This window comes from Fusarium solani (assembly GCF_023522795.1).
Source record: "Fusarium solani strain SB1 chromosome Unknown bctg00000001, whole genome shotgun sequence".
Lineage (NCBI taxonomy): Eukaryota > Fungi > Ascomycota > Sordariomycetes > Hypocreales > Nectriaceae > Fusarium > Fusarium solani.
This window is the reverse complement of record NW_027072156.1, coordinates 3,306,149-3,327,427: the sequence shown is the minus strand read 5'-3', so window position 1 is coordinate 3,327,427 and position 21,279 is coordinate 3,306,149. Positions and strand designations below refer to the sequence as shown.

General features: G+C 55.1%; 7 protein-coding genes across 7 annotated transcripts; 3 read left to right on the top strand and 4 right to left on the bottom strand.

The window, feature by feature from the left end:
• Nucleotides 1-1,760: 1,760 nt before the first annotated feature.
• MRS44_003143 (uncharacterized protein) lies at nt 1,761-3,523 on the top strand (the record flags this gene model as incomplete). The annotated part of the gene is made up of 3 exons (XM_065623110.1): nt 1,761-1,950; nt 2,056-2,714; nt 2,759-3,523. 3 exons carry the CDS (start codon nt 1,761-1,763, stop codon nt 3,521-3,523), a joined length of 1,614 nt encoding a protein of 537 aa, XP_065479182.1.
• Nucleotides 3,524-3,746: 223 nt separating this feature from the next.
• Nucleotides 3,747-4,382, bottom strand: MRS44_003142 (uncharacterized protein; the record flags this gene model as incomplete). Its single annotated transcript, XM_065623109.1, has 1 exon — nt 3,747-4,382. One exon carries the CDS (start codon nt 4,380-4,382, stop codon nt 3,747-3,749), a length of 636 nt encoding a protein of 211 aa, XP_065479181.1.
• Nucleotides 4,383-5,003: 621 nt separating this feature from the next.
• Nucleotides 5,004-7,015, top strand: MRS44_003141 (uncharacterized protein; the record flags this gene model as incomplete). Its single annotated transcript, XM_046272560.2, has 2 exons — nt 5,004-5,170; nt 5,227-7,015. The coding sequence occupies 2 exons, from the start codon at nt 5,004-5,006 to the stop codon at nt 7,013-7,015; spliced, it is 1,956 nt and encodes a 651-aa protein (XP_046137246.1).
• A 383-nt stretch (nt 7,016-7,398) lies between these two features.
• On the bottom strand, nt 7,399-9,063 carry MRS44_003140 (uncharacterized protein; the record flags this gene model as incomplete). The annotated part of the gene is made up of 1 exon (XM_046268336.2): nt 7,399-9,063. One exon carries the CDS (start codon nt 9,061-9,063, stop codon nt 7,399-7,401), a length of 1,665 nt encoding a protein of 554 aa, XP_046137245.1.
• A 3,858-nt stretch (nt 9,064-12,921) lies between these two features.
• On the top strand, nt 12,922-13,704 carry MRS44_003139 (uncharacterized protein; the record flags this gene model as incomplete). The annotated part of the gene is made up of 1 exon (XM_046268335.2): nt 12,922-13,704. The coding sequence occupies one exon, from the start codon at nt 12,922-12,924 to the stop codon at nt 13,702-13,704; it is 783 nt and encodes a 260-aa protein (XP_046137244.1).
• Nucleotides 13,705-14,725: 1,021 nt separating this feature from the next.
• On the bottom strand, nt 14,726-16,105 carry MRS44_003138 (uncharacterized protein; the record flags this gene model as incomplete). The annotated part of the gene is made up of 1 exon (XM_046268334.2): nt 14,726-16,105. The coding sequence occupies one exon, from the start codon at nt 16,103-16,105 to the stop codon at nt 14,726-14,728; it is 1,380 nt and encodes a 459-aa protein (XP_046137243.2).
• A 1,094-nt stretch (nt 16,106-17,199) lies between these two features.
• On the bottom strand, nt 17,200-19,224 carry MRS44_003137 (uncharacterized protein; the record flags this gene model as incomplete). The annotated part of the gene is made up of 1 exon (XM_046268333.2): nt 17,200-19,224. One exon carries the CDS (start codon nt 19,222-19,224, stop codon nt 17,200-17,202), a length of 2,025 nt encoding a protein of 674 aa, XP_046137242.2.
• Nucleotides 19,225-21,279: the final 2,055 nt, after the last annotated feature.

Sequence of the window (21,279 nt, the reverse complement as noted above, 5' to 3'; positions counted from 1 at the left end):
CTCTGGAACATCTTCTCCTCGGTTACTGTAGTTTGAACTATATATTTTTCCAATGGTGCAGACCGAGAGTCTCAAACATCTGGCGGCCACCATAGCAATTGCATCCTGGGGGGGTTCTCACAAAAGGCAATGCACCCAAGGAAACCATCAAAGTAAGTTGATTGACACGATCGATGAGACGATCTCTGGCTGACTTGACAACGCAGACTCTATATATAATCGCCAACGTCTCTTGCGAAGGGGTAGAGCGGCGCCCACATGGGTCAGCAACCCATCATCGGACGAGCTTATACTCTCGAACAGATTGCTCGTGAATATCAAGAGCTTGTCTTGGAGATCGTCAAAGCCCACCCTTTTGTGCCCCTCCAGCTTCACGGGTTAGGCGGCGTGTTAAAGGTTCTTACCCTTTTACCGAAAACGACCAAAGTCGCCGGTTGGTAGTAGCTGGATTCAAGTTCACTGGGTTCTCCTGGACTTCGAGCAAACGCAGGTTTCTTGCTTCGTTGTGAGCATCGAGGAGTGAGCCAGCACGGATAAACTTGAAGCAGGCAGCACCACGGACTGCATACTACCTATATACAGCCTTCCTCGATATTTCTCGTCTCGCCACCTAGGAAAGGATGGCTCGGACTGGGGTGTTCCCTTCCACGAGCCTCAAGACATCAAGTCCAACGTCTTGATTCAGATTATATATACCACTTTCGCCTGGGTCGAAGCATGGAGAAACCATGTGCCACCTGGTGACGAGAGCCGACGAGCTCTTATCATTAAGCCACCAGGTATTTACAATCGTTGTGACCACGTTTATGGTACTGGTTGTTGCCGCATGTCTCAAGTTTGGTGGGTACTGGCTACTTAAAGAGACCATCGGCTGAGTGGACAGAAAAGTCAACACACCTTCTTCTTTGACTTTACACGGGAGGACAACGAGGGAGAAGCGATGCGCAGCATGTGGAACAGAAGTCATAACCCTATTTCATCTATCTTGATAGACTACCTTGAATTAGGTACCTAAGCATAGTATTCACCCAAACATATCTGATGGGCATACCCAGTTACCTGTTTACAAATTCATTCTCGCAGTTCCTCTGTTTTCTTAACAAACCCTGTGCTAGATCTAAATCCTTCCATCACCTGGAAGTTAAAGTGACCGGCCAATGTTATGGATGGCGAGCTTGACTCGAATGTTGGAAGGATGCTGTGATTGAGGATGGGACGGAAGGCACCGTCGCTCTTTCCCTAAGGGGCCAGTATGGAGGTCGAATCTCCAACAAACAAGGTGAGATGGCCGAGCGGTCTAAGGCGCTGTGTTCAGGTTCCACAAGAACTAGCAACGATTCGCAGTCTAGAAATAGGCGTGGGTTCGAATCCCACTCTCATCATCAATTTTTGCCGATTTGTTCAATTTTTTTTTTGTGCGTTTGCGTGTGTCATGGTTCTTTCGCCATTCCTGCGTGGGGTACAGCTGCATTGTGCTTCATTCAATGGCGTCAGTGGTCCGTCCCTTAGCTTTGCTAGGCATTAGGCCCAGTGCGAAAGTGACAAAGTTTTGAGTGTGGCTTGGAGCTCAGGTACAACCCCTCCTGCCTTTCCAGGTTCCTTTTGATAGCGCCTCGTAGCGCGCGCTTCTCGCGATTCTCCAGCTCCCAACCCGCGTAAAGCGATCCGTTCACTTACCTTTTGCCTCTTCACCAAACACCAGCCCAACCCAACCTACGTCAGCTTCAACTCTCCTGAATGTCTTCCACTCCGAGCGCGACATGGCATCGGCGTCGCCCTCTTCCTGCCTGTCCTCGCCGGCATCCTTTGTTACCGCGCACGACTCCATAGTCGACAAGTCTACCGCCGCCAGCAGCCCCGTCCAGGAGAATCCTTGTCCCTATCGCGATGCGCGCCAGCTACCCCGCGAGCTGAAGGCTCACTGCCATATTTTTCTTGAAGAGCAGCTATGTATGGTTTAGTCCTCGTTTGTGTGTTGGTCGTTCTACTGACTCTCCTGGAGATGCCTCGGCCATTAATCTCCTCAACAGCATCGCCGGCGCTGGCGCATCCAAGCGCACTTCTACCAACAGAAAAGGCGTCCCGGTTCCTCCCCCAGCCATCTCGCCTTGCTGAGCACACTCGTCATTCACCCTCTTCACACCACTCGCGCCGACAAAAAGGAGCATCTCGACGTATCCTCCCAAGCGCTCGACTATTTGCGCAACATTCTCGCCATTGTCGGCCCCGTCAATGCCGACTTCAGAACCGCCTTTCAGTTCTACTCGGTCCCCCGATCAGGACGCAGACGGGAACAACTTGCGTCAGCAAACGATAGTGATGTTTCCGACGCCGAATTGAGCGGCGACGATGAGCGCCTCCGGGGCAAGATCGCCAACGACGGCAGTGTATGGAACCGTGGTCAGGACTTCTGGTCTACTGTCGGCTGGGCCTTTAACTGCAGCACAATGTATCCCAACCGGTGGCGCTACTGGAAAGTCTGGCTGGAATTCATGATGGACGTGCTCGAAGCCGACTGGAACGAGCGTGAACGGCGCGACAAGGCGGCACAGCAGGCCAACGGCCCCGAGAGCGAACCGGTCCTGACATCAAGGGAGGAATCCATCATGGCCATGTACATGGATCAACAGAACGGACGACAAAACGGCGCCAAAGGGTTCATCAAAGCTCTATTCGCTGACGGAGGCGAGTTATCATCCTCGGCCTACCGCGAGGTCTTTGACAAGGAACCCCGGGCCCACGAAAACAATCAAAGAAGCGAAAACGAGAACAAGTGCTCGATCTAGAAAACGATAAGTTCGGCGACTATTTCGAAGATGAATCCATGTCGTCGGGTGTCTCAGAACCTCCCACGCCTCAAAAACCCAAGGACACACGCAAACTCGGGAATACCGGAATCCATCCACCTGGCATGGTGGAATCAATAAGCATACGACTGCGCATTTTCAAGCTCTTATCGGCTGTGACATGGTCACTACGGAAGCGATCCGAGCTTAATCGTCTTTATGAAGAGTACACGGCTGCCCTCAAACTCCTACCATTACCGACATTCTCTCTTTTTCTTTCACAACGACCCAACATCTTATTACCCGAAGCCCTTGTGACGATCAACAAGGAACTTTTCGACCTACTATTACCTTCATCATACAAGGATCCTTCTAGAGTGGATCCTGAAGGCGACGCCCAGGGGAGTTTGACCATGCCCATGTTAGAACACTGTTATGTCTTGCACCCGGCAAATACTGTGGCGCTGGAGGACAATGCCAAGCTGTCCTTGGTCGTCGAGAGTGCAATCCAGCTTCTATGGTCGTTTGACATGATGGTGCATTCAGAAGAATTCGAAGCAGCTGTTGAGAAGGGCATCAAGGCTAGAGAGACCAAGGCAAAGAAGCGGCGGACGGGCAAGATGAAGGGGGACGCAGGCGATGCCATGGCGCAGGACGTCCTGGCGAACTCTGGGACAAGGCTCGGGATTCTTCTCGAGACGTTAAAGGCTATTCAGGAAGCGGAAGCGGAGTCATGAATTTGGGCTGGTTGGTGGTCATGATGGGTTGGTTGGGTATTTTGATGGTGACACTTGTTGGTGACTTGATATTGTACAAACTTAGACTACCCCTGTACATAGATAGACATTATGTTGTAATGAATGATGATATCCTCTGAATATCGCTTTGGGCCCAAATCGGAATGGATAGCTTTTGTACATTGTTGTTACAGACGAAGTGGCAATCTCTGAGGTAGACATCTCATCGTTTCCTTGTCGCCGTGGGGTTCCAGGCTGTAGGTTGCCAGCTCTCGCCAGGCCCCCTAGCCTTTGCCTTTGCCCATGGATCGTCGCTCTTTTCAACCTCTTCCTCAACCTCCTTTGCGCTCGCGGGGGCTTGTCGCTCTCGTCCCACGTCCTGCTGTGGCGGACTACCAGCCTGCGCCGACGACAGCAACGGCGCGGGAGCAGCCTCGGGGGCCTCCATGACACGGGGCTTGGCCTCCCACCGGGCGTCGGCCTCGGCGGCGAGCTTCTTCATCCTCACCTGGCGCACCACGTCGCCCTCTTGCTCCTCGAGTGTCGGGGGATCCTGCCGGGTGTGCCGCAGCCACTGGTGCCACTGCGGGCTGACCTTTACGGAAGAGTAGTGTGTCGACCGCGGGTAATTGACGATGCGGCGCCATCGCTCGTTGCCCTCGAGGCCGCGCGTGAGTCGGAACTCCCAGTATGTGTTGCCCTGGAGGTCATAGCCTGCGGGTGGGGTGTGTAAGTCGAGGCCGAGAGGGTGGCATGAATGGAGGAACTTACCCATGAGGAAGCGTTTGCGCCATGGCAGACGGAGGGCCTTCCACCTGTACCAGGCCCTAGCGACGGGGCCAATCTGGTTGGGGGCCATTGCAAGGTCTTGTTAGAGCTGGGCTGTCAAGATGCTTGCATATGTTTCGAAGGAAGGAGAATTTCGGGGGAGGGGCATGAAACAACCGGGCAGTCAAATCACCGACCATCTTAACCTAAGCAGCATGATGATGGCAACCCTCCACCAGCCACACTTTTTATGCGCACCAGCCACCCCGCGACAGCCTAAGCAATGACGCAGGCGTGCGTACGTGGGGATCAATTGTACCCAACCCACCTAATCTGGCTGCCTTCGCCTACCTAAGCTACTTACTTACCGGACGAACCAACCCTTCTTTCAACCTGCACTTCACTTCGGATCTCCGGGATGATCCCTTCTTTCTCTCTTTCTCTCTCCTCCATCAACTCTCTGATAGACAGACTGAACCAGGCAGCCTTTGCTTGTTTATTGCTATTCGATACCCCCGATACCCATCCCATCCCATCCATCCATCATCCCCCTCAATCCAATCCAAAAGACGCTGCGTAACCCCAAGACTCGTTTGCGCGCCGTTACATTTACAGCCTCACAACATTGCGTGGCCCTCTCTCGAACCCGAATAAAAGTGTCACATACTCAAACATTCGATCCAACGTCCATCATCGACCTCTCAATCTCAACATGGCGTCCGTGACGTCCCTCGACAAAGACCTGCGCAAGATGCGCCTGGAAAAGTACACCCCTGCCGCAGCAAACGAAGCCCGTACATGGATCGAAGATATCCTCGGCGAGAACTTGCCCTCCTCAGACCTTCTCGAGGGCCTCAAAGATGGTGTCGCTCTGTGCAGGTACGTCCCCTTGCTACATTGACCATGGTGAATGCGGCACTTACACGACTCTGCAGACTAGCCAACCTCGCTCTCCCACCTCCTGGCCTCAGGTTCAAGCGATCGGCAATGCCCTTTGTGCAGATGGAAAACATCTCCCTCTTCCTCCGCGCCTGCCAGTCTCCGCCCCTGAACCTCCACCAACATGATACCTTCCTCACCGTCGACCTGTACGAGCAAAAGGATCCTGCCCAGGTCCTCCAGTGCATCGGAGCATTCAGCAGAGCCGCCCACGCTGCAAACCCCCAGAACTTCCCCACAGCCATCGGACCCAAGTCGCGACCTGATGCTGTGACACCCCAGGGGACAGGCTCGAGGACCCCCACCGGAACCCGCGATCGGGGCGCATCCTTCACCAGCAACCCATCACCGGCCTTCGGCCGTTCTGCCGCCATGCCACATCGGACCGGCGACTCGGGCTCCGGCCGGTGGAGCCCTACCAAAAGCCCTACCAAGAGCCCCGGATCTCCCGGCCCCATTAGCAGCTGGAGCAAGAAGGAGCATGAGGGCACTACCGCGCCGGCTTGGAACATTGCCCAGTACGGCTATCTAGGGGGTGCCAGCCAGGGCAATCTTGGCATCTCGTTTGGCGGACGGAGGCAGATCACTAGTGCTGGTCCCCGTGTGCCAAGCCTCGCCGATAAAGAGCGCCGTAGAAAGGAAGAAGAAGAGCGCCTTCGCATGGAGGCCGAGGAGGATGAGCGGCGACAGGTTGAAGAAGAGGAGCGTGCGCGGATCCAGGAAGAGCTCCGATGGGAGCAGGAGGAGGAGAATCTGCGCGAGAGGGAGCGCCAAGCAGTCGATGAGGAGAAGCGACGCTGGGAGGAGGAGGAACGCCAGTGGAAGCTGACAGAGGAGAAGAGGCGTCAAGAGGAAAAGGACGCTGAAGCCCGACTCAATGAGGAGCGCAAGGCTGCAAGGAGCCGAAGCGACGCCAAACTCAAGGGTCAGTTCCTCAGCCAGTACCGAGCGGAGGAGGCGGCGTCGCAGCAGGACGGCGCCTCAGAAGACGACTACCGAAGCCGCGTCAAGCAGCTGGAGAAGGAGTTGGAGCTTGCCAGGCAACGCGAGGCCGAGTATGAGAGGGAACGCCAGGAGAGAGCGGAGCGCCTGGGAGGCGGACCTAAGCCCAAGGCGAAGAAGCCCCTCCTCTCCAGCCCGCCCACACGGTCGGATTCATGGTCTAGAGATGAGCGAGAGGTTCTGCGCACTCGGTCTCCCCATAAGAGGGAACCTGTGCAAGAAGTCGACATTCCCATCCTGCCGCCGAGGTCTCCTCGTCCGCTCCCGGACCCGACTTCGGCACCCAAGGTCAAGCCACAAAATACCGGCGGCCGTCCCCTTCCGGACCCCACGGCATACGCTGCCAAGCCCGCTCCCGCCGCCCCGACCCGTACCGACCGCTTCCTCGCGAGCAACCCTGCTCCGGCACCTGCCGCTCCTCAGACGACCTACTCGCGCGAACTCGGTGCCACAGCTGAGCACGACGCCGAGGACCAACGCCGGGTGCAGAGCCAGGCCAAGACCAAGGCTGGCGGATGGGCGTCCAAGTCTCTCCTGGAACGCGAGATGGAGATGGAGCGCCAACGACAGCGCGAGTGGGAGGAGGCTCAGAAGGAAACGGCCGCAGCAGTACGCTCCGCCGATGGTGTAGATGGTATTGGCGGAGGCATCGGCGGCAGATGGGATGTCGGACAATGGGCTGGCTACACTGGTGGAGATAGCCAAAACAACGGATCACTAGGTATCGGAGCTGGACGGAGGCAGATCGTAGGACCGCGACCGCTGCCCGAGCAGCCAAGGTAAGGCCTCATTATCGGGAAAAGGGGGAATATGCTGGTGATATGCATGGGTCGAAAAGGGCGCAAGCTTAATGATGCTGGTGTTCTATTGTAGTTTAGTAGTAATTGGCCACGTCTGGATCACTTGTGATAGTCTCGAATAGAAGCCACAACGGGTGATGGTTCATTCTCCGGGGCGAGAGTTGACTCGGCAATCAGTACTCCGTGATCGGGGTCAAGAAATCTCATTAACATGTGTATATACCGTGTGTATTCATCTTCGCTCCGAGCAATCAATGAATGTCCCATAACTTTTGTCTATAACCCATCCATCCATCCATTCCCTAAAAGGCTCTACGCCATCCCAGTTCTAAAGATACACCTCACAAGCAGACCCTTGATCCAATATCAAGCCTCTTGCTTCGAATCGCTTGCAGCAGCCTCATCCCGACACCGCTTACACATGCACCAGCCGCCCAGGCTGCCTCGTGCCCATTCTCGACGCTGCTGCACGGGCAAGTTTACGTCACAGTAGTGGTTCAAGATCTCTTCTCCACGCTTGATGCCCCCCGGTCGGCCATCCAGCACACGTTCTCGCCTGGCCTCGAGCACCATGCGGCCGCCCCATTCCCAGGTGACGTTGGGGTCGCAGTCGTGATTCGCAAGGCACCAATAAGGGTGGACGGCGGCCACATCTGGGCGGCCGTCCCGGGGGTTCTTGCGGGCTGAAGCAGTGCCGCGGAACTTGGCATACAGGGTGTTGAGCACCCAGAGATCATACTCGGCGAGGGAGGCGTAGATATCAATGTCCATCTTCTCGAGCACATGGAGCGGTGTCTCGATGCTATACTTGAACGAGAACGGGAGGGTCCATTCAGGCGGAGGGCCGGCGTTTGGCGAGACGTTGATGTCGTTGGTTCTGGTTGGCACAAAGTCACCCCAGATGTATTTGACCTCGCGGACGTCCAGGGGATGAACCTCCTCGTGGGCTGCAATCGCCAGCACACGGGACAGCAACAGCAGGTACAGGGTCTCGTCAGCCTCGAAAGCGTCAGGGTCCTTGGCGATTGCATCAACGTCCTTTTCGCAGACGGCAGGGTGATATCGCTCCATGGCTTGATCGTGGCAATACTGGGTGCAAAAGACAGTGTCGTAACATTCGTCGCAGCTGACAGGTTCATTCTCACTGCCGAGTGGCGGCAAATCGGAGCTGCAGGCGTCGCAGATGGAGTCTTTCAAGCGGTTATTGGCAGTTAGGAGGGAATATTCCCTGAGAACCACCTCGCCAGGGGCAATGTCCTCCTTGGCGAAGACCCCGAGCTGCTTGCACGTCGGAATGATCTCGTAGTCGTCGGTACTGCTGGCTCCCTCGAGCAAGATGGGCAGGGTAGCAACCTCGACTGCGCACTTGGGGGCCATTTGGCTCAAGTGCTCATTCAGGTCCGTAAGCGACTCGGCCGAGAATCGATCAGGCTCATGGTCGTTCCAGGGATACACCTCACGGCGAACGAGGCCGCCGTCGGGGAGGTTGGGGTAGTCGATGTCGACATCGTCGCGGCGGAGTCTCCGGCGAGCTACCGTGTTGATGTTGTTCTTGGTATCGAGCAGCTCTCGGTTCGAGGGACAGAGCTTGAGGCCACGCTGGCAGAAGCTGGCGGCACTTTTGAGAGATCCGCAAAGAAGAAGGCCGAGAGACAGGATCTGATAGGCACGGACCGAGGCCAAGGTGGCTAGGCGCCTAACCACGTCGTCTCCCTCTGAATCTCCCTGGGAGACATGCAGCTCGTCCTCTGGGAGGTTACCGTGGACCAGCACATCAGGGAGGGGGACCGCAGTGTGCATCTGCAGAGACTCTAGAGCCTGGCCATGGTATTCGAACCCTTCGTTGAGAACCTCGTCGGCAAGAAGCAAGGCGCGATATGCATCGCCGGCAGCCAGGTCCGGATACCCTAGATCCGAGTGGACAACCGCCCGCTCCAGGTACAAGATCAGGTCATAGGGCAGGCTGACGAGCCCCTCGGTTAGCTGTGACCGACGGTCCAACAGCTGCTCGTTCCGAGCCGCCGTGTCCATGTCTTGTCTCTTCTCTTGCGAGCTGCTTTCGAGTTTGGTTTGTTGTATAAGTTGAGGCGAGCGCAGCGAGGGGCAGCAGAGCGAAAAGCCGAGCTAACGGATCTAAGCGACAGCTTCGCTTGGTCTGCGGATCCGACAGATCAAGGTTGGGGCCGGCGTGTAGGCACAAACAGTAAAGTACTGTATCTGTAGCGGTGACACTCGTAGGGCAGAGGGCTCCGTCGACAACTGACGATAGCGGCTCCCGGGATGCCAGGCAAGGATCGGAGGGAAAAGAAAGGGCTTGCAGGCCAAGGCGGGGTGACAATAATACCGGCGCAGTCCTGGTGCGAAACTGCTGACGAGGCGTACGACTTATTTAGTACGAGCCCTTCCCATTCCTTGAAAGTGCTCTGCTTGTGTGTGTGTTCTGGTCCAGTCTAACCAGGACGGAGACAAGCCGGGGCGGCCACTTTGAGCCCGGTGCAGCCAACAAAGCGTCTGGTGGCAAGCCGGTTGAGGTCGTGTGGGTTGTCAGTCTGCAAGCGAGTGTGCAACGGGAAGCCTGTGGCTCATGTATGGCTTTTGGCAGCCAGGGATTGTCTCTGTCCAACAAAGCCGCCGATGGGAGTTGCCGTGCAAGGAGGACAAGGATTGGACGCGGGAAGAGACGTTGGAGCCGTTAAAGACCCTAGAGCAACCCCAATGCCGAAGGCGGAAGAGGGGAAACAACCTGGAGATGTGATATGTTGGCGACGATTCAATTGGCGTCGGCGGAGAGAAGGTTCCGGCAACAGAGGGTGTTATTGAGTCTCCAGACCCTGTCTTGGCCGGGAATAGAGGGGGGAAGACGGTGATGGCCCCGAGTTTCTGGAAGAAAGAAAATTCAGCATGGAACGGCCAGTGCTTCCAAGTTCCCACCCTCCTTTCCTGTCCTCCGCCAGGCACTCACTGTACTGTACATGTCCTGGTGAGCCGAGAGAAGTGTGAGGTTTTTTGATCGCCAGGGTCCATCCATCTGAAAACGTCCCACAGGTGGAACTAAAAACTCCATCCACACCACCCTCACCCTCACGATTTCGTATTCATAGGTCAGCCAGTCGACGAGGCCAACCAACCAGACTGCTCAAGCCTGGGGGTGCTGATGGCAGCCGAGGGAACATTGAGCATGAGCCGGCGCTAAAGAGAATCGGCTCTGACAAACAACGCCTTTTTTTTTCTGTCTTGCCTCTGCACGCACAAAACGAAACGTCCAGAAACAACGCACAGGCCCAACACTTACATGCGTGCCCGTTGCGTTGCTAGACCGTTGTCCCAGTCCTCGTGGTTGGTTCGTCATTCATCTGTCGATTCCGCAGCCAGCATACATGACAAGACGCAGGCTCTGGCACAGGGACAAGCACCTACAGCTGCTCACCGTCTCTTAGACAGATCCCAAGAGAACATCAACCCCCCACAGAAAGCCAGGGCCAAGCGGTGCGGGAGCGTTCTAGCCCGTACGTCGTGTCGTGCGTCATGATGCTGTACCTGCTTTCTTTCCGAGACCCTCGAGTCACGACTTGGCGTTCAGTTGTACAGAGGCTGGCTGCTGCGAGTGTCTCGTCTAGTAGCATTCATGGAGCAAGCAATGTTGTCAGGAGGAGAGGAGGGCAGGGTTGGTCAAGGGAGGTTATAAAGACAATGACCTCAAGGCCCTTGTGAAGATTGTGGAACGCATGAAATGGAGGGGTACGTATTGCAGGGAAGGTGTGGAGGGATTGGCGTTGTCGTGGAGGGGCAGGCACGCTTGCCTGATTTTTGCAACTTCCATCGACTTGATTCCCATGGATCTCGAGGACAACTTACCTCAGCTAAGCAACCTAACATAAGTAGATAGGAAGTTAAGTCGATGTAGAGCCCTTCTAATTGTCTTGTAATACCTTATAAATATCACTAATCTGCCGTATTACTGGTGTTTAGGGCCAACGTCCTTAGTCAGCCAAAGACTGTCTTGTCTCATGAGGTGGAGGTTATTCTCGGTCGTTTTGCAGGGTAAACCTGGACCACCGTTATGGAGCCATCCAACTCGCTCGCATAACTCGTACCGTTGCCTCGACTGTAGGACATTTTCAACTGCAGCGGAAATTGGAGTCTGGGGTATTCGCTTCTCGACCTATGGATGACAATACTACGTGAAGCTGTTAGCATACTTGTAGTTGAATGTAAACTCCCCGTGATCCATCCATCCACAAAGCTTCAGCGGACGCTCTCCAAGCAATCGATAGAACCCCGAGCTAGCAGGCCCCAGTCCCAGCTCTTGGAAGCACTCTAAAAAAAACAGGCCAGGCACATACGTCATGAGGGCTCAGGAGCATAACCCCGCCAAGCACATGCTTGTGGCCTCTTGTTGGAATTTTTCTTTTTTCCCCTCCTCCTCCCACACAACCAGGGGTCGCAAAGATCACCTAGCGGCCGACGAGAGGGAAGCAGACGGAGACAAAGGTGAGGCCACAACCACAAAGTGTTGGGAAGGGGCCTGCAGGGGTTGCCCGAGCTCCCCTGTTCCCCTCGTTATCACGTTGCAGGCGCAGAATGCGTCGGGGATATTCTGCCTATGTCGTCTTTTTCCCGTCCTGACCGAGGGCACGGTATCATGCCGGACGAAGCCATTGGCTACCTTCCTGGTCTTCTAGGTTGCTTCGAGATATGCTCTACCACCCTACATCAAGTCAGGTATCCGGGACATGTGGCCATGGGCAGAGACGGAGCCGAGTGGTGGAGGGATTGGGTTGGTGTTGTGTCACCACGCCGTGATGATGATGATGTCGGTTCGGCGGAGGAATGGATGGGTTAGGTAGGCAGGGGATCTAGAGCACGTCAACAATGAAACGGCAAGCCAGGCCGATGGAAAGGTTAAAATCTGCCCTTGCTCACTGCATCAACAGCTCCCTATCAGATCATCAGATCCAAGGGGCGTTATCAAAGCTGGACCTGGACAGACATGAAGTTTGGCCCCGTTGTCCAATAGCTCAGCCTCTCGCAGTTCGGCAAGGGGAGCATACTCATGCACTCGGAAGCTCATGGCTGATGATAGCGTTTGCTTCAAGCTCCGGTAGCACGCGGGTGGCGGCTCTCCTTGCATTATCCAGAGAATAAACCAAGAATGACAAGTCAAACAACGGGACCAGACTAGAGCAACCCAAAAAGTCAAAAAAGCTACAGTAGCACGCCACCGCGCTCATCATTCTGCTACAGGGCTGTCTATCATTGTTGTGTTGTGTTGTGCCTCATCATATCAATCCCCCCGTTGTCCCGGATAACCATCCTCTCTCGCAACTTTTCCCCTTGCAAAGAAGCCATCGTGAGGCCGTCTTCTCGTCGGCCTGCTTCCCGGTCCTCCTTCGGCCGCCTTTTCCCCAGCCCCGGGTCGACAATTACCGAACGACGGAGCAAGTACCTGGTACCAGAAAAATCGCCGGGACCGGGACCTTCCAACGGGAACTGGACTGGAACTGGAACTGGAACCCAACCTAACCCCGCCCCCTCCATCAAATTGTCCCATCCCATCACGTCTCATCCCATCCACAACGTTCTGCCCGGCCTAAGTCCTGACAATTTACCTACCTACCTTACCTACCTTGCTTGCTTCGCCCTGCCTAAGGTTGTCTAATACCTGACTTATCTCTGCTCACGTCAAATCAATCAGAGCCACAAGGAACCTTAAGCTGCCTACCTAAGCTGCCTACTTGGCCATCATCTCTATCCTCCCCTCCCCCCTCCTCTCTCTCTTCTCTTCCTCTCTTTTTTTTTTTTTTTCTCTCCTCCTCATCATTGTCGTCACTTGTCGAAAAAAAACAAAACCCCCCCCCCACTCCAAAGCCCGCACACACCAACTTCACCATGGCTAAAACACAGCCCAACCTCTTCGCCTTTCCCAGCGTCGACGTCCTCGCCCAGGCTCTTCGCTCATATGTCATCCAGAGCCAGGCCGCTGGCATCGCCCGTCACGGCGCCTTCAAGGTTGCCGTTTCTGGCGGTTCCCTCCCAAAGACCCTCGCCCAGGCCCTCCTCGCCCCCTCCTCAGGCCCCAACGACGTCGTCGATTTCGCTCGCTGGGAGATCTTCTTCGCCGACGAGCGCGCTGTTCCCCTCGACCACGACGATTCCAACTATGCCCTTCTCAAGAAGGAGCTTCTGGACAAGATCCCCGAGGGTCAGAAGCCCACTGTCCACACAATCAACACTGAGCACCTGAACGACCTTCAGGAACTCGCCGACGAGTACGAGCAGACCCTCGTCGCTAGCTTCGCCAGCCGCGACTCGGTTCGCCTGCCCATCTTCGATCTCCTCCTCCTTGGCTGCGGCCCCGATGGCCACACCTGCTCTCTCTTCCCCGGCCACCCTCTGCTTCGCGAGACCAGCGCCTGGGTTGCTCCCATCGACGACTCTCCCAAGCCTCCCCCGAAGCGCATCACTCTCACCCTCCCCGTCGTCAACCACGCTGTTCGCGTCGCCTTTGTTGCCACGGGCGGCGGCAAGAAGGATATCATGAAGCAGATCTTTGATACCAACGGTGGCCTGCCCTGCACCCTTGTCAACGAGTCCACCGGCGAGCGCTGCAGCTGGTTCGTCGACGAGCCTGCCGTCGAGGGCGTCAGCTTCCCTCGGAGGGCCTTCCTATGATATCAGTTACAGTCCAGCTACAAAGTAGCTCTGCGCACTCGGCGCGTTGCATTTCAATTGTCACGCAAATGCTGCTGGACAGGGGATCTTGCTTCGCATCCATGAAAATCTGAGACTGGCGCGGGGTAGCTGATGACGAGCTTCAACGACCTGACCTACCCTGGCAACCTTACCTAGGCAAGCGGGCTACGATTTACTGCGCATTTTGGTGGCTAGACGAACCGCTACAAGAATAAACTGCACACCTCGTGAACAGTCTGGCGCCAAGACTGTACTCATGCCTGTGCAAGCGCATACATACCTCTTGGTGTGCAGTGTTCTTTCTACAGCCCATTCGCCTGGCTCGATCTCTTCGGAAATTCAATGTTTTATGAAACTTCGTTACGCCTTCGACATAGATAGGATGTGCCTTTTGCTCTTCACTTCACTTCATCATCCACCCGTTTAGCCATTACAACCCCTTATGACATCTCTTTTTTTCATTTGCGCGGAAACCATTTAGAGGGCGTTGCGAGGCGGAGGGATGCCGCCAAATATGATGACACCACACACACTACCACACACAACACATCGAGTCACACATGAAAACACAAACACACTCACACTCACACGATACTTGCAAGTTAGAATGGGAGGTTGGTCGTTTTTGTCGCAGCTTTTAGCTGTCCCCTTGTCCCTTTTAATCGATATTCGATCCACTTGCGAGCACGGCGAAGAGGGGAGAAACTCTGCTTTTCCGTGTCCCTTTCTGCTGCTCGTCGACATCATCTTCACCAATCGCCTTAGCTAGAGAGGCTCTCGTCTTCCCATGATAAAAGCAGTCTATTCTATTCCATCGCGTTTGGGGAAAAACCAAAGTTCAATCGCTTGCTGTGATGCTCGTGGGCGAGAGTCGCTCTCATGACCATGCTGCGCTTCATCCATCCATGCCATTATGCTTGTAGTAAAAAAAAATATAAAAAAAGAGAAAAGAAGAAGAAAAACATTATCCATCCATATGAGAATCCGCTGTGAACCAGTCTTAAACGACTCGCCAGATCGCTCCAGCCCTAGGGGTATCATCGATATCTTCTTCCCGGTTCATCCTCTCGATCCAATCGTCCTCTCGGGCGAGCGCGTCACGCTCAATGTCTTCCATGACGGCCAGCTCTGCCAGCATCCCTTCAACCATGTCACGCGAACCTTCCACCATACGTTGTAGGCTCGACCGCTCTGCAGTCTTATCTCCCTCATCGGTCTCAGGAAAGTGACCCAATTCCTCCAGCTGTCGCCCCAACGTCTCTAGGCGTCGGACAAGCCCTGTGTATTCTTCCTTCCAGGCAGTCTCCAGCTCGCCGATAAATAGAACCTCGCTCTCCTGCAAGAGGGCTCCGCCCTCGCGGCGCGCCTCTTCAATCTCGCACATGCGGTCGACCCACCGCTCGAACCGTCTGACGACCCTCGCATAGCGACCTCCAGGCTCGCCGAGGGTCCAGACGCCATTGACCACCGCATCTAGCGTCTGGATGCGCTCCTCCAGGCCGCCGCCAATGGCCCAATTGCGAAGAACCAAGACGTTTTCTCTTTCAACTTCGGCCCTCTCGCGATCGTCAGCTTGCTTACTTGCGACGGCAAGCTTTGAGAATCGTTCTCCCAATTTGCGCTCAGCGCTAGCGCGCCAGGCAGTGTCCACAGCTGTTGCATCCTTGTGTAAGAGATGGAGTTGTAGAAGCTCGGTCTGTAGTCGACTTGTCTCGGCAGAAGCGGCAACGTTGGCTGGGAGTTTCGATGGGGACGGCGGAGCGAGGAAGGTCGACGTCAGAGGTTTCGGCGCGGAGGACTTGGCTGGCGAGTAGTGTTGTTGTAGAGTCGTGAAAGCCGGTCGGAGATGAGGTGCGTGGGCGATGGCAGCATTTGCGGGCTTGTCATGGCTGCCTGCGGTTCTCGACCGAAGGGGACGGGTCGCTGTGGTGGTAGTCGTTGTCGTGCCGCTGGACGACGAACCTGACGAGGGTGGCCTTAGAACGGGGGCGTTTCTAAGCCCGGTCGTTATGCTCTTAGCACGCCCATGCGAAACAACCCTCTTTGTCTGTGTAGGTTGGCCATCTGCTGAAGTTGGCCTCACCGCTGGTCGAGGTCTCGTGGCTGTTGTGGACGGAGGATACCTCGTCGACTCCCTCTTTGGAGGCTCATGTGTCGCTGTCTTTACAGGCTGCCTCACCGATGTCGACCTCGTGAGGCCTGTTGACCCGCTCCTCAATGTCCTCGTGGTGGTGGTGGTGGTCTTACTGGCCGTTGTTGCGCTCCTAGTAAGAGGCTTGATGGGTAGGCGACTCGGCGAGCCATGTCGCTCCGCATCAGTGGTGCTCGTAGCCGTAGAAGTAGGCTTGCGCAGGGAGCGCGAGCGTTGTAGCGAGGACATGATGACCCTCTCTTCCGGATGGATGTGTCAATTCTTCCTTGATGGGTTGTTGTTGACAGGCGGAGGAGGATTTGAGGCTGCCAGGCCAGGGTTACTCGGCCTACCGGTAAGTCAGCCGGACTGGCAGGTGCCAGGGGGCAGATGGATTGGATGTGGAGCCGGAAACGCAGCCCCCACACCAGCGGATTGGGGAATTCGAGATCAGCCCTACGTCGAGTCAAAGGGAGAGGAAGTTGGTTCGAAAGATGTGATGTTAAGGGACAGCTTTTGGAATGTTTTTACTTGGATGCATTGATATTCAATGCCAAGGTCAGTAATGACATTTCCTCACCTTGAATATGAGGTGATAGCATTGTCAGATATTGCATAAGCCAGTCTGTTTTGGTCATTCCTTGATGCTCGTGCCTGGTCAGTTTCACACATTGTTATGCCTGTAGGTGGCCTGACACGTGGACCTATAGCTCACCTGTATCACTTAAACTGCTACTATAGTAGGTCTTAGCAAATGGGTGTAGTGACCTACTGGTGACTGGTTCGAAGCCAACGTCTCGGCTAGCTCAGCAGGTCTCTTCAAACAATACAACTTGGCTGGGTGATGGATAGAGAATCGGGTTTGTTATTGATCAACAATGGAGTGGCGCCCTTCTAGGGCACCGCACAAGCGGTCTAGATCTAGCAGACCAATGAATAATAACATGAGAGAACACGAAGAGGACATCCTATCCATGCAGTGGCATTGGTCAGCCAAAGTTAAAACATGTCCTCCTCGTGCAGCCCCATGTGAGCCCTTCCCCTTATCATCCGGCGTGCCAAATGCGCCGGTTGTCGCAAAACATGGTATCGTCAAAGTGTCAACAAATAACATCCTCCCAGGGTGTCTATGTTTTCCATGCAACTATTTCCCCTTCGTAGCCGTCCCATATCATACATGCAATCCGTGAGCCAGCCCAGCCCAACCCTGCGAACGTTTTCTATGCGTAACAAAGGAAATCAGTAGTAGTGACAATAGTGAACAAGTGTGGTGATGATAGGAAAAGCTTCAAGGATTGTCAAATCTGAGCGAGATTTTTAGCCCGTGGTCTGGTTTGGTTCGATCACGACGTTTGCTTCGCCTCGTCTGTCAGTCGTCGTAGATCTCTTCCATTGCTGTTCAGTTTCTTGAGGCAAGATTCGCAGATTCGTAAATGGCAAAACGTGCATGTCCATCGATCTTCGACATCCGACTTCTCGCAACCCTGACACGTCAGGGGATAGTGTCTGTTGGTTCGACGGTTCATCGTCCTGTGTCCATGGTAACAGTTGAAGTGGGATTCCTTCAACGGCGGTGCCTTGATGACGGTGCCCTCGGCTATGGGGAAATCGGCTTGTTTGGGGAAGTAAGCCGCTTGCGGGTCGGGTTCTCGTAGAACCTTCATCTCGGGGTACAAGGTTCCATCTCGGCCTTTGTAGAGAAGTCCCTGTGATTCAGATTGTACCAGCCTTGGATCTTGATCCACTGCAAGCTGTCGGGGCGGAGCATTAGACCTCACAGACGAGTGCCGTGGCGGAAACCGAGTGGGTACATCTGCAGGAGGCTGCGTACGGTTCGACGCAGAGTCGCTACCGGCTGATCCTCGATTTCCGGCAAAGTCAGTGACCAATGGTGGGAGCGATCCCATCACCGGTGATTCAACTTTGGCACTTGGCTCGGGCTGCGGATTGATCTCGACTGGGCTCGGGAGCTTTGGCGGGGGAATAGCCTTGCGAGTAATGGGCTTGGACTCAATGCTGGCGGATGAGGGCGCCCTGGCTCGCTGCTGGGGAGGAAGCTGAGGAATGTCATTTGGAAGCTCGGGAGATACTTCTGCGGCAGGCTCTGGGGACGATGCAGGCGACAGAGGCGATACAAATGAATCAACAATAGGGGTTTTGATGTCTTCCTTTTGATATTCAGGTGTAGGAGGCCTTTGCGCACCGGGCCGTGGGGTTGAAGACTTGCTGGTGTCACTCGACGATTTGCCTCGGCGATGAAGATGAAGCTTGTCCTTGAGGCGATTGAGCTTGGAGCTGTTGCTGCCCATGACTGGAGACTCGGCAGCCTGCTCGGAAGCCGGCGCCTGTCGAGTATCTTGACCCGAGAGAGCTGAACTGTTTGTGCTCCCGAGCTGCTGGCTCGGTAGTGTGGAGACTTTGGTGACGCCTTCAGGAAGCTGTTGTTGGGCCGACTGAGATGGCGCAGCGACGGCAATAGTGGGCTTTGTCGCAGCGGTTGAGCCGTGGCTGGTAACAAGCTTTAGGTCGGGGAGCTCGAGGCTCCGCTCGGCCTTGCTAGACCGGCGCCGCCAGAGTTGAGGCTGCTGCTGAGCTCGGGGTGGTGATGATTTAATGGGTGAGATGTTAGACTCCGGTTTAGGCGGACGATTCGGAGCAGGGGTGGCCGGAAGGTGGTATTTGGTATCCTTGGAAGGTAGAGGCGGCGGACGACTATTTTTGACAGGCGGCTTGGGTGCAGCATATTGTTGCTGGTCTTGATGTTGATGTTGATGTTGATGTTGATGTTGCTCGGCGGAGGCAGGACTAATAAGCGTGCTGGTCTTCGTGCTGGTCTTTGTGCTGGTGCTGGCAAGTGGAGCTTCGCGGCTCGGGGATGGGTTTGCCTCACTTTGACGGTCGCTGTTGGTATTAGCTCCGTCGGATGACCTGACTAGCGACTCGCCCGAGCTCCGGGAGTAGGCAGACAAAATGCTCGACAGTGACTCCGAAGGGGACGGTGGTGGAGGTTGCTGCTTCTGCTGATGCCCGGGCAGCTTCTGAGGTGGTGGAGGTGGTTGCAGAGGAGGCTGCTTGCCGACAGGCCGGCGTGGGATGGCCATCTTTGGCGGACCGGCCGGGGGCGCATCGGCAGCTGTGAGCAGGTGCAAAGGCGGCAGTGAACGAGGCAAAGGTTTCGCATTGGCCATGCTGGTCGACCTAGGCGGAGGCATAGAAAACTCTTTGGTGGGAGGGAGGCGAGGTGAAGGATCGTCGTAGTCGTAGTCGTCGTAAAAAGCTGGGTCGTCAGGACCTGGGACATCAGGGAGAGCTTTGGACCAGCGAGAGGTGCCTGTTTTAGGCGGCTGAAGAGAGCTGACGTTCAACATGGTGGCCATGACGAACTAGGCCGTCGATGGAACAAGGAGAAGGGGTAGGGGGAGCCGTCAACTTGAAGCAAGATGGAACAGGCGAAACACGGAGCGCAGCAAAAGGTAAAGCAACGGGCTGGAAAAGCGTGCGAGAATACCGGGCCCTGGAATCTTTTTGATAAGTTGGGAACCTTGGGTTATGCGGGATTCACGGAACGCCCCTCGAGGGATGATGGACCAGCATCCGAGTGGGGGGAGGGAGACAGGAAGTGACCAAGAGGCGTGTTGGAAGTGAAACCGCGAGAGGATCTCGAGCTCGAGACTGGAGCAAAAGGTGGTGTGTGTGGGTGGGACAAGGTTCAAGACGGAGAGGAACTGAAATAGCAACACGAGAGGAAGAAGTAGAGACAAGAAGCAGGGAGGGAGAAAAGATGGGAAAAGACGAAGAGATGCAAGAAGAAGAATTGGATGGAGGAGAGAGAACAAGAAGTCCAAGAACTTGTTTTGGTTGGTAGGTACTACGCTTCCTGCCTGTTTACGGGAGTTCCAAGGTTTCATCACTCTCAGAGGCTGCCGCGGCCGCGGCGCCGTCTTCAACCCTGCCCAGCCAAGGCCAGTTCTTTGGACCGAGCCGTTGGGAGCCTGCTAACCTCGCTCGCTGTCAGGCAACTAGAGATGCACATGTACTGTACCTTGCACCACGACCCATCTCTAACTCCATCCATCCACATTGGATCGCGGGATGGGCGGAGGAGGCTTGGGAAGTGGCTTGTACCGGACGACTCGTCAAGCCCGTAGTGGGCCTTGGGACTTTGCAGGGACACTCTGGCGCATTGTTCGCTGTGGCTCTTCCCTCCCAGCGGCCATCCGCAATCAGGGGACTCTCCAGGACTAAGCCATATCGGCTGAAACAGCCACTAGATTTCAGCAGGGTTGAGGCAATTCAGGGCGGGCTCCGTGGGACCGCAGCAGGAACACCCCCAGGAGCTGCAGTAGCGAGCGGGGACAGTTGTTCACTCCAGCTGAAAACCACGTCACCCCTGGCATTGGCTTTTTTTTTTCTTTGCCTTTGAGAGCATGTGTAAAGAAAGAAACGAGAGTCAAGACATTGATTGCGGTGCAGAGGAGAGAATGATTGGTATGGTGTATTCTTTCAACCTCGGTTTTTGGAAGAATCTGTCCTCATCATGGCATGAGGAAACCATGATCTGAGCGCCTTGTTCTTCCCGAATACGCCCATATTCACATTGTGTGATAAAGACAGCATTTGGAAAGAACGGCCAAGCCCAGCTCTCCCCGTGATCCACTTTGGCTTTTCTTCTTCTCGTCTTGTCCGTCCCATCTCTTCATCTCGTCTCATTTCTTCTCATGCACAGCACCATCACACCGCACGGAACGGAATCCCGAGGCGGTCAGATGACATTCACTGATCATTCCCTTCCCTTCTTTTCCTCATGAGAATACCGAATACTTCATTCTTGGCTGTTCAATATTATGACCCTTTGCACGCGTATAAGCTCAGCCCCAATGACATACATTTCAACACCAGCGCGCCACGAATTCATGGTCCAAATATTGGTTTCCAGTGGTGAGGTACAGTACATGTACATCAGGAACCCCCAGTCACTGATCGCCCAGCCCGGCCCAGCCGCGTCACTCCCCCTCGACTGTGTGGTGTGCGCTCAGGGCGATCGATCCCCCATTCATCACGTCCAAGCATCTCCACAGCTAATTACATGCTGCCGGATGGCACTCCACTCCGCGTGATCCTGCAATGTCTGGCAGCATTGTTGGAAGAGGTCGAAACAAGATGAAAATTGCCTTTGACAGGGAAACGGCTTATGACGAGGTGGTGCTTCATGCTTACGCCGTGGTTGGCATTGACAGAAAGGCGCCTCGTGGGTTTGTCCGGATTCGTCCTCGATCCGCCAATCTTGACAAAACCGATGTCTTGCCCAGGTCAAAGTCAGCCCCAGTCGAATGTTCCAAGTTTCATGGCGCACGGATCATCATCATGACGAACCTTCCGGGGCATTGGTTTCTATGCGTGGCGGCCTCTCGGTCTGAAAATCA